This window comes from Narcine bancroftii, chromosome 2 (assembly GCF_036971445.1).
Source record: "Narcine bancroftii isolate sNarBan1 chromosome 2, sNarBan1.hap1, whole genome shotgun sequence".
Taxonomy (NCBI): Eukaryota; Metazoa; Chordata; class Chondrichthyes; order Torpediniformes; family Narcinidae; genus Narcine; species Narcine bancroftii.
The window spans coordinates 139,692,489-139,702,185 of record NC_091470.1 but is presented as its reverse complement, the minus strand read 5'-3'; the positions used below and the strand labels follow the sequence as shown (position 1 = coordinate 139,702,185).

At 53.1% G+C, this 9,697-nt stretch overlaps 1 protein-coding gene across 1 annotated transcript; it reads left to right on the top strand.

The window, feature by feature from the left end:
- ing4 (inhibitor of growth family, member 4) lies at window positions 1–9,242 on the top strand. The gene is made up of 8 exons (XM_069918185.1): window positions 1–210; window positions 1,783–1,854; window positions 5,408–5,574; window positions 5,900–6,014; window positions 6,655–6,763; window positions 6,903–7,047; window positions 7,887–7,948; window positions 8,928–9,242. Exons 1-8 carry the CDS (start codon window positions 108–110, stop codon window positions 8,965–8,967), a joined length of 813 nt encoding a protein of 270 aa, XP_069774286.1. The 5' UTR covers window positions 1–107; the 3' UTR covers window positions 8,968–9,242.
- The last annotated feature ends 455 nt before the right edge of the window (window positions 9,243–9,697 follow it).

Genomic DNA, 9,697 nt, shown 5'->3' with positions numbered 1-9,697 from the left:
GCGGCCGTGAACATCCGCATTGTGGTGGTGTGCGAACGATCTGCGAAGGGGTTCCGCTGCGCAGGCGCCGTCCGGACCCCCGCCAGCCTCAAAGATGACGGCAGTGGATGCTGCCAGTCTTGGGGAAACTTCCGGCGCCGGGAAGGAGGGTCTCCCTGACAACCGGAGGCAAGATGGCGGCGGGGATGTACCTGGAGCATTATCTGGATAGTGAGTAATACGGCCTCAAATGGGGGCAAATAAGGCCTCAAATAGGAGAAGGGCAAATACAGGCTCATATAGGGGCAGGGGGCAAATAGAGGTTCAAATAGGGGCAGAGGGCAAATAAAGGCTCAAATAGGGGCAGGGGGTCAAATTCAGGCTCAAAGAGGGGCAAGGGCAAATAAGGCCTCAAATAAGTGCAGGGGGGCAAATACAAGCTCAAAGAGGAGCAGGGGGTAAATATGGTCTCAAATAGGGGCCAGGGGGTAAATATGGTCTCAAATAGGGGCAGGGGGCAATTACGCCTCAAATTGGGGCAGGGGCAATTACACCTCAAATTTGGGCAGTGTGGCAAATAGGGGCAGGGGACAAATAGTGCCACAAATAGGGATAGGGGACAAATACAGGCTCAAATAAAGGCAGTAGGGCAAATAAGGCCTCAAATAAAGACAGGGGGTGTAAATACAAGCTCAAATAAGGGTGGGGGGTGCAAATAAGGCCTCAAATAGGGGCAGGGAAGCAAATACAGGCTCAAAGGGGCAGGGGGTAAATATGGCCTCAAATAGGGCAAGGGACAATTACGCCTCAAATTGGGGTATGGGGGGCAAATATGGCTTCAAATAGGGGTAGGGATGCAAATACAAGCTCAAATGGCGCAGGGGGCAAATGCAGGCTTATATAGGGGCAGGGGGTAAATAGGGCATCAAATAGGGGCAGGGGGCAAATACAAGCCAAATAGCAGGGGCAAAAACAGGCTCAAATAGGGGAAGGGGGAAAATATGGCCTCAAATAGGAGCAGGGGGGGCAAATACAGGCTCAAATAGGGGAAGAGGGGGCAAATATAGCCTCAAATAGGAGCAGGGGGGCAAATACATCCTCAACTATGGGTGGGGTGGAGGCGAGTGGGTATTAAAGGGGAGGGGGTGAGATTTTAAAGGGGAGGTTGGAGATTTTATAGAGGGGGAGTAAATGGGAAGGGGCAGGGGCAAATAGGGACAGGGGCAAATATGGCCTCAAATAGGGGCAGGGGGAAAATACAGGCTGAAATAGGGGCAAGGGCAAATAGGGGAAGGGGGCCAAATAGTGCCTCAAATAGGGATGGGGGCAAATATGGCCTCTGATAGGAGCAGGGGGGAAAATACAGGGTCAAATAGGGGCAGAGGGAGCAAATATGGTCTCAAGTAGGGGTGGGTGGAAAATACAGGCTAAAATAGGGGCAGGGATCAAATACAGCCTCAAATAGGGGCAGGAGGCAAATACAGCCTCAACTAGGGCCAGGGTGGAGGTGAGAGAGTATTAAAGGGGAGGGAAGCAGTTAAAGGGGAGGTTGGAGATTTTATAGAGGGGGGCATTCCCGCCCACCCCGTCAACCCCGTCACAGAGGCCGATCGTTACTTGGGTTGGTGGGGATGAGACGAGACCATGGCAGGGCGGATGGGAGATCACAGAGAGAAGGGCAGAAGAGCCTGGACTGGGAATTGTGAGGGGAGGAGTAGGAAAGTGGAACCGAGACATGAGCTTCTCTCTGTATCAGCCCCCACTCACTCACTCCTGTCACTCCTCCTTCTCCCAATCCCCTAGGTATTGAGAACCTTCCCTTTGAGCTACAGCGGAACTTCCAACTGATGCGGGACTTAGATCAAAGAACGGAAGGTGAGGACTGCCCCCCAAAACCCCATCCTCCCCATGTCTCCCCTTCCCCCACACTGTCATCTTCACTCGCCCCCCATAATATCCCCCCTTTCCCCCTCAATCCTGAGAGTCCATTACCCTCCTCAATCCAAAGGACCGACACTCTTCCCCGCTCTATCTCACAGGTTCCGAGACTCTCTCCCTTCAATACTGGGGAGTCCGAGACCCTCCATACCACACCCAGCAGACCATTCATCCCCTCACCCGATCCTACACTGTCAATTGTCACCACCCCCCGATCCCACACTGTCGATCATCGCCACCTCCTGATCCCACACCGTCAATCATCAACACTCCCCGATCCCGCACCGTCGATCGTCAACACTGCCCGATCCTACACCATCAATTGTCACCACCCCCCGATCCCACACCGTCGATCGTCACTACCCCCCCTGAACCTGCACCGTCAATTATCAATGTCTCCTGATCCCACCCCGTCGATCGTCAACACAATCCCGCCCCGTCGATCGTTAGTGGAAAGAAAATGGTCTAGAACCACTGTTTTAACCTGGTGCTTCTCAACCATCTTCCTTTCCACTCACACGCCACTTTAAGTCATCCCTCTGCCCTCAGGGCTCTGTGATTAGTCAGGGATACCAACACTTCAAAACAAACCTCATTTTAAAATGCCAGAGCTCTGCTCAAGCCAGACACTCCGGAACTTTGAAGAACGCCTAAAGGTTGGTGTTAATCGGACACACTGTGGAGTAAATGGATGGTGGTTTTGGAAAGCAACAGAGTATCGGGGTCTGGAGCCGCAACCTATCGCCTGCAGTGGTCTCTCTGGAAGCTTGGCTGTAAACCCGATTTTTGGAAGACAAGTTCTGAGCTCAGAACCACCACCCCCCTCGGTGATGACCTGGAAGAAAAAGGTCGCCGTTCCGGGGAAAAAAACCCGGCAAGACCCTTGAGTGGCCAATCGGGAGGGAATCGGCCTGCGCGTGAGTGAGATTGGACTGTGAACCTCTTCTGGACTTTCACGATCATAATCTGTTCCAGAATTCAATAAAAGTTTTCACTTAATAATAAGCAAAACTAAAAGAGTATTATTTGAGACATTATATTTCTCTTTCGTTCGTCGAAAGGAAATAATGAGCTTTGGAAGCATCTTCTACCATTCAGAGCCCCATTTGACTCCTTATCATTAAGAATTAATGATGAAGAGTAAAAAGAAGCTCTTTTTGATGTCATGGTTTTTTACGTGAAATCTTGCTCATAATCCCTTCTGTTTCATACAATTCAATTCAATGTTTCCACCCCATCGGCCACACCGGTGTCTCTCCCCCACCCCAAAATCAGGGGTTTTCCAGACAATTGCCTCTTTGATTTTTCCGCTTTGATTTGTTGCTGACGTGAATGATTTTAAAAGAAACCGCCACAATCCATCCCCTTTTAAAACATATCAAATATAACCTTTCCAGACCTGCGGATTTATTTCCTTGCCTCCCCATGGTGTCCCTATGAGCCCGCAACCCCTTCTCAGAGCAACAAGGCCCGGATCCAGTCTGGTGGAGAGCGGACTTTACGAAGTCCCCGTCGAAGTCCCGCTGCGGGTCGTGAAAGCTCTCCTTTCCCCCTCCCATCCACGGACCGCCCCAGTTTCTCCCAAGGTGGCCAAATGGATGTGGCCGCCACCTCCTCTCCCGGAAGCTCATCCCCTTCACCGAGAAAAGACGTTCCACCTTCCCCCCCCCCCCCGTGTTCCTTCTAAACTTTTGCCCCTTAACTGTTTCAGTCTCTCCTCCTCTCACTTGACAAAGCCTCTCCATGTCAACTCTACCCACCTCTCCCCCTCTTAATACCTCCCCTCAACCTTCTACGCACCTAATCTGCTCAATGTAATCTAGACGCTGAAATCGAGGTCAATCTTCTCTGCACTCTCCCCACCTTTTTGATCCTCCTTCCTGTAATTCAGTGACCCAGATCTACGCGCTCTGCAGCAAATTTGGCCTCACAAATGCCTCAAGCGGTCTTGCTGTTATCTCCCGGCTTCGATCAATAAAGCCCAGCATCCCAAAGGCCCTCTTCACCGCACTGAGACCCTGCCTTCAGGGAAAAGATGCACCATGGCTCTGCTCCCTGATGCCCTCCCGGGTCCTTCCAAACTGAAGCATGTCTCAGCATGAAATGCCGTCCCCTTCCGATCTGTCCCGCAATCGTTGCAAATCTCCCTCACTGTCTGCGACCTCAGTATCATCCACACACTTACTGATCCATTCCTCTCCCCCCCCCATCATTAATGTATTGTTATGAGTCCAGAGGACCCCAAAACCAAGCAGCAAAGGATATTCACTGAGCAAAGGGTTACTTAAACAAAAGTTGCTTTTAATTATCTTTAAGCATGAAAACAGAATCACACTTTAACTAACTTAACCCCTTTCTAGTTCTAAGCGCATGTGTATGATGTATGTGTAAGTTCAGAAGAGTTCTTTGGTTCACAGTCCAATCTCACTCCTCCTTCACTGGTTGCAGGCAATTCTCAAGACTGTGTGCAGAATTTAACATTTATAAAGTTCACCAGGCTTTGGTGAATGATTAATGGTTACCACTCAGGAAGGCTCTTGTTGGTTTTCAAAGAGGGACTTATTGTTCGCTGGATGCCACCACTGATTCCTTGTAATCAGCCTCGTCAGCATCTCGCCGAAGAAACCTGCCACATCAGGTCACCACAGAATTCCTTTTTGTTCCAAGTTAAACATTAGGCAGCCAGTCCTCTCCTCTTATGTGGACCACAAGGCTGAACTAAGCACTCACAACCCGTCTTCCAAGTGGGGTTTTTTTGCAAGCTTGCCCTGTTCCAGTCCCAGCTGCTGACTGTAGCACTGCAGAACTCAATCCTCTCTCTCAGAGAGAAAGCCTGTTTTACTCTCTCTTGGCTTGTAAAATCACATGACCCTCTTAGACCAGCAAGTTCCCCTCCAGACAGCCTGCAGCTCCAATGAGTTCTTTCATCTGTTGCCTTTTTGCAAATGACAATCCATCAGTGACATCTCTTGGACACTCTCCAAAGCTTTTGCAAAGGCTCTTGGCACCCAGATGACTGGCATGAGCAGAAGTCCGGTATTTTAAAGTGTTGGTATGTGACCTACACTTAAAAAGCCTGCCCCAATTTATCTCCCAAAAACATGTCTATAATCTGTCACCTTCCTAACTAACCTTCCATGTGGGACCTTATTGAAGTCCATATAGACAGCATCCACTGCTCTATTCTCATCAACATTCCTGCTCCCCACTTCCAAAAAAAATCCAACAAGATTGGTCAACCGTGACCTTCCACGCACAAATCCATGTTGAGTATTCCTGATCAGACCCTGTCTCTCCAGGTACTATCTCCAAGAACACTTTCCATTAATTTACCTACCACCGACGTCAAACTTACAGGATGTAGAATCTGAATTGAAAAATGAATGACGAGCATCTAAAGAAGATGAATTCACCATGTCGGGGCTGAAAATTATCTTTCTTTCCATCTCCCCCCTCCCCCCCTCTCCCCCCCCCCCCCCCACCACAACAGACCTGAAGGCAGAGATCGATGAGCTGGCGGGCGAGTACATGAACCGGTCGCGGACGTTGGGCCCCGAGCGGAGGCTGCAGCTGCTCCAGCGGATCCAGGGGGCCTATGGCAAGTGCAAGGAGTTCGGCGACGACAAGGTGCAGCTGGCCATGCAGACATATGAGATGGTGGGTGCCCCCAGAACCTTTGTGGAGGATGGGGAATGGTGCCAGGTTCCCCACTTCCACCCCTGGGAATGAGGGGAGGGTGTCCCGGACCCCCAGGGTAAGGTCGAAAGGGTCTCAGGCCCCCAGGATCAAGGGGAAAGGTTCTGATTGCCTGGGAATGAGGGGAGGGGGTGTCGGTCCCCCCGGGAATGAAGGGAGGGTTTTCTCAGACCCCCTCCAGAAGGAGAGGAGAGGGTCTTGAACCCCTGGGAATGAGGGGAGAAGGTTTTGGACCCCCAGGATTGAGGCGAGGAGGGGCTCTTCACCCAGGCTGATACCCCCACAGGTGGACAAACACATCCGGAGGCTGGACACAGACCTTGCTCGGTTCGAGGCTGACCTCAAGGAGAAGCACATCGAGTCGAGTGACTGTGACAGCACATCCAGCAAGGGGAAGAAGAGTAGGTGCCCTCTTCCCCAGTCCCTCACTCCCCCTCCCACTTCTCTCCGCCCTCTCTTCTCTATCTCTCTCTCTCCCACCCCCCACTCTCTATCTCCTGCCCCCCCCCCCCACTCTCTATTTGAAACGCTATGGGCAGATGGGCGGGATGCATCCATGGACAGGATGGGTCTGGAGGGACGTGGGACAGGTCCGTGGTCGAGATGAGTCTGGGGGCACGTGGGTGGGACAGTTCCATGGATGGGGCAGGTCTGGAGGGTCGTGGGGCAGGTGTGAGAGACAGATCCGTGGACAGGAAGTGTCTGGGGAATGTGGGGCAGGTGGGAGGGACGGACCCATAGATGAGACAGGTCTGGAGGGTCGTCGGGCAGGTGAGAGCAACAGACCTGTGGACGGGACATGTCTGGGGAACATGGGGCAGGTGAGAGGGACAGACCCGTGGACGGGACAGGTTTGGGGGAGCGTGGGGCAGGTGGGAGGGATGGATCCATGGACGGGATGAGTCTGGAGGGACGTGGAGTAGGTTGGATCCGTGGACGTGACAGGTCTGGAGGGACGTGGGGCAGGCGTGCCGGTCGGATTCCACCCCATCCCCTCCGGTGACCGGCTCTCGCTCCCCCCCCCCCCCCCCCCACACACAGAGGGCCGGGGTCACCGGGAGAAGAAGACGGCTCGGAATCGGTCGAAGATGAAGGGCTCCGACGAAGAGGCGCCAAAGATCGGGCAGAAGAAGCTGAAGATGGCTCACACGTGAGGATCAGGGAAGCCCCCCCTTGTCCGTCTACTGCCCCTTCGTCCGTCCCGGGGTGAATGTATGCGAGGGAGGGTAAGATTGTACTCTTACCTCCCCCCCCCCCCCTCACTATCTGTCCATCTCCCCACCCCGCAGGGTGGAGTTCGTGGCTCCCTCCATCAGTTTCGGGAACGTGCACCCATCAGACGTCCTGGACATGCCGGTCGATCCCAACGAACCGACCTACTGCCTCTGCCACCAGGTGTCGTACGGAGAGATGATCGGGTGTGATAATGCTGATGTGAGTGTGTCAGATAGGGGGGAGAGAGACGGGGGGGAGGGCAGAAGGGGAGGGGGGATGTGTCGCATTAATCTTAATCATATATTTAACCTCTCTCTTCCTATCTGTCTCTCCTCCCCATTTCTCTCTCCACCATCTGTCTCTCTCCCCATCTCTCCCACTTTCTACCTCACCTCTACCCCGTCTCTCTCTCTCTCATCTCTCCCTCTTTCCACCTCACCTCTACCCCGTCTCTCTCTCTCATCTCTCCCTCTTTCCACCTCACCTCTATCCCGTCTCTCTCTCTCCCCTCATCTCTCCCTCCACCTCATCTCTACCCTGCCTCTCTCCTCGTCACTCTCTCCCTCTTTCCACCTCACCTCTACCCCGTCGCTCTCTCTCCCTCATCTCTCCCTCTTTCCACCTCACCTCTACCCCGTCTCTCTCATCTCTCCCTCTTTCCACCTCACCTCTACCCCGTCTCTCTCTCCCCTCATCTCTCCCTCTCTCCACCTCATCTCTACCCTGCCTCTCTCCTCGTCCCTCTCTCCCTCTTTCCACCTCACCTCTACCCCGTCGCTCTCTCTCCCTCATCTCTCCCTCTTTCCACCTCACCTCTACCCCGTCTCTCTCTCTCATCTCTCCCTCTTTCCACCTCACCTCTACCCCGTCTCTCTCTCTCCCTCATCTCCCTCTTTCCACCTCACCTCTACCCCGTCTCTCTCTCTCTCTCCCCTCATCTCTCCCTCTCTCCACCTCATCTCTACCCCGCCTCTCTCTCTCTCCTCGTCCCTCTCTCCCTCTCTCCACCTCATCTGTACACCCATCTCTCTCTGTGCACCCCCCTCTCTAACCCTCAGTGCTCCATCGAATGGTTCCACTTTGCTTGTGTTGGACTCACAACGAAACCGCGAGGAAAATGGTGAGAGTGTGTTGGTACCTGCAGGGACTGTGATGGGGCTGGCGGGGATTCCACTGGGACCTGCAGGGACTGTGATGGGGTTGTGGGGATTCTACTGGGACCTGCAGGAACTGTGATAGGGCCTGCGGGACTGTGATGGGGCCTGCAGGGACTGTGATGGTATGAGAAACAGAAGTACCTTCACAGATTTCGCTCGAGACAAAAATTGAGAACAAAGAACATTTATTGTACAACAGTGCAAAGTTGGGTGCTTCCCCTTACCATGGGAATGCACACACATACTGGGGCTCACCCAACTTTTATACAGTTCATTTCAGTGTAAAGATACCCTCCCCCCTCTTAACATTCTTCTGCCTCCTGGATTGATTTGGCATTTGGTAATTCTGTCTGCCTACTGCAGTTTCTGTAAACTTGAAAGACCATGGGGTATCCTGTCTGGGTCCCATCATGTCATTGTCCTTATTCATGAATCTGCCTTTGTTCTTATTCACACATCTCAACCCCCAGGACTTACTACCAGAATTTGCTAATTCTTTCTATCACTATAAGACCCTTCTTCTATTATACTTGCGTAACCCTTCCTCACACTCTTTATCGGAATTCATCCCTATTCAGCACTTACTTAACTTCCTCTAGTCTAGTCTATTATTCTTTATTTCATTCATACTAACTTTACTTCCTATATTCTATTATCTTTCACAATGGGGTTGTGGGGATTCTACTGGGACCTGCAGGAACTGTGATGGGGCATCCAGGGATTCTACTGGGACCTGCAGGACTGATGAGGCCTTTTGGGATTCTATGGTACTTGCAAGAACTGTGATGGGGCCTGCGGGGATAATACTGTGCTGTGGGGACTGCGCTGGGAATACGTCGTGGACTCTTCTGGACAAGAGAACAGTGTGTTTGACCCTCCTCTCTCTCCCCCCACTCCCCTCTCTTACACCCCCCTCCCCCCCCCCCCCCACCTACATCGCAGGTACTGTCCCAGATGCCTTCAGGAGAGGAAGCGGAAGTAACCGGAGATCACGGCTGGTTCCCCACCCGCTGCGCCCTTCTCCCCCACCTTCGGGCGGGGGGGGAGGGAGAAGAAGTCCCCTCCCCGACCACCACATCCTCCGCGTCCTAACCCCCCTTCTCCCACCTCCCCCTACAGAATGCAAAACTCTGGCTCGTCCAGACTCTCTCCCCCCACCCCCACCTCCGTTCACCGGTGTGGGAGCCCAGGGAAGAAGTGGGAGCAGGGAGGGATGGTGCAGGAAGTCAGCAAATTCAGAATAAAGCCAGTTCAAGATTTCGGCGTCTGGTCCTTTAAAACAATTGTTAATTGATGGGTAAGAAACTTTCTCTGTTCTCACAAAGGAACAGCAGTTGGCCAAAGATTCGTGCTCGGACCCCGTCCCACGGCCCTATGGCCGGGCGCAGTCCCGACGACCTTGCCGCGGTTGCTGGCAGACAGCCACGAGGGAAGAGTCCAGGGAGGGAGGACGATCGGCAGGAACTTCGCAAGGTGTCTGTGGAGATTCGGAGGCTCCTGCTGGCGGGGGAGGGTGGGGGCCAGGACATCGCCGCCAATGCTCAGGAGAGTGGGAGGGTGTTATTCACTCAGCTTGCTACGCCAGACTTTACTCCGTTGAGAGGACGTTGACACGAGGCGACGTCTTGGTCAAAGCTGCCTCAGTCACTACTACCATCGGTGGAGGAAGTGTGAGAAATGCCTTCGCGTTCACAAAATATGCTCGAGACAAA

What these genes read in the sequence shown, in the direction of transcription:
- ing4 (XM_069918185.1), top strand. Translation starts at nt 108, where the DNA reads ATGCTGCCAGTCTTGGGGAAACTTCCGGCGCCGGGAAGGAGGGTCTCC. An exon ending in CCATGCAGACATATGAGATG is followed by an intron (nt 5,575 to 5,899) that starts GTGGGTGCCCCC and finishes ATACCCCCACAG; the next exon opens with GTGGACAAACACATCCGGAG. An exon ending in ACGAAACCGCGAGGAAAATG is followed by an intron (nt 7,949 to 8,927) that starts GTGAGAGTGTGT and finishes CCTACATCGCAG; the next exon opens with GTACTGTCCCAGATGCCTTC.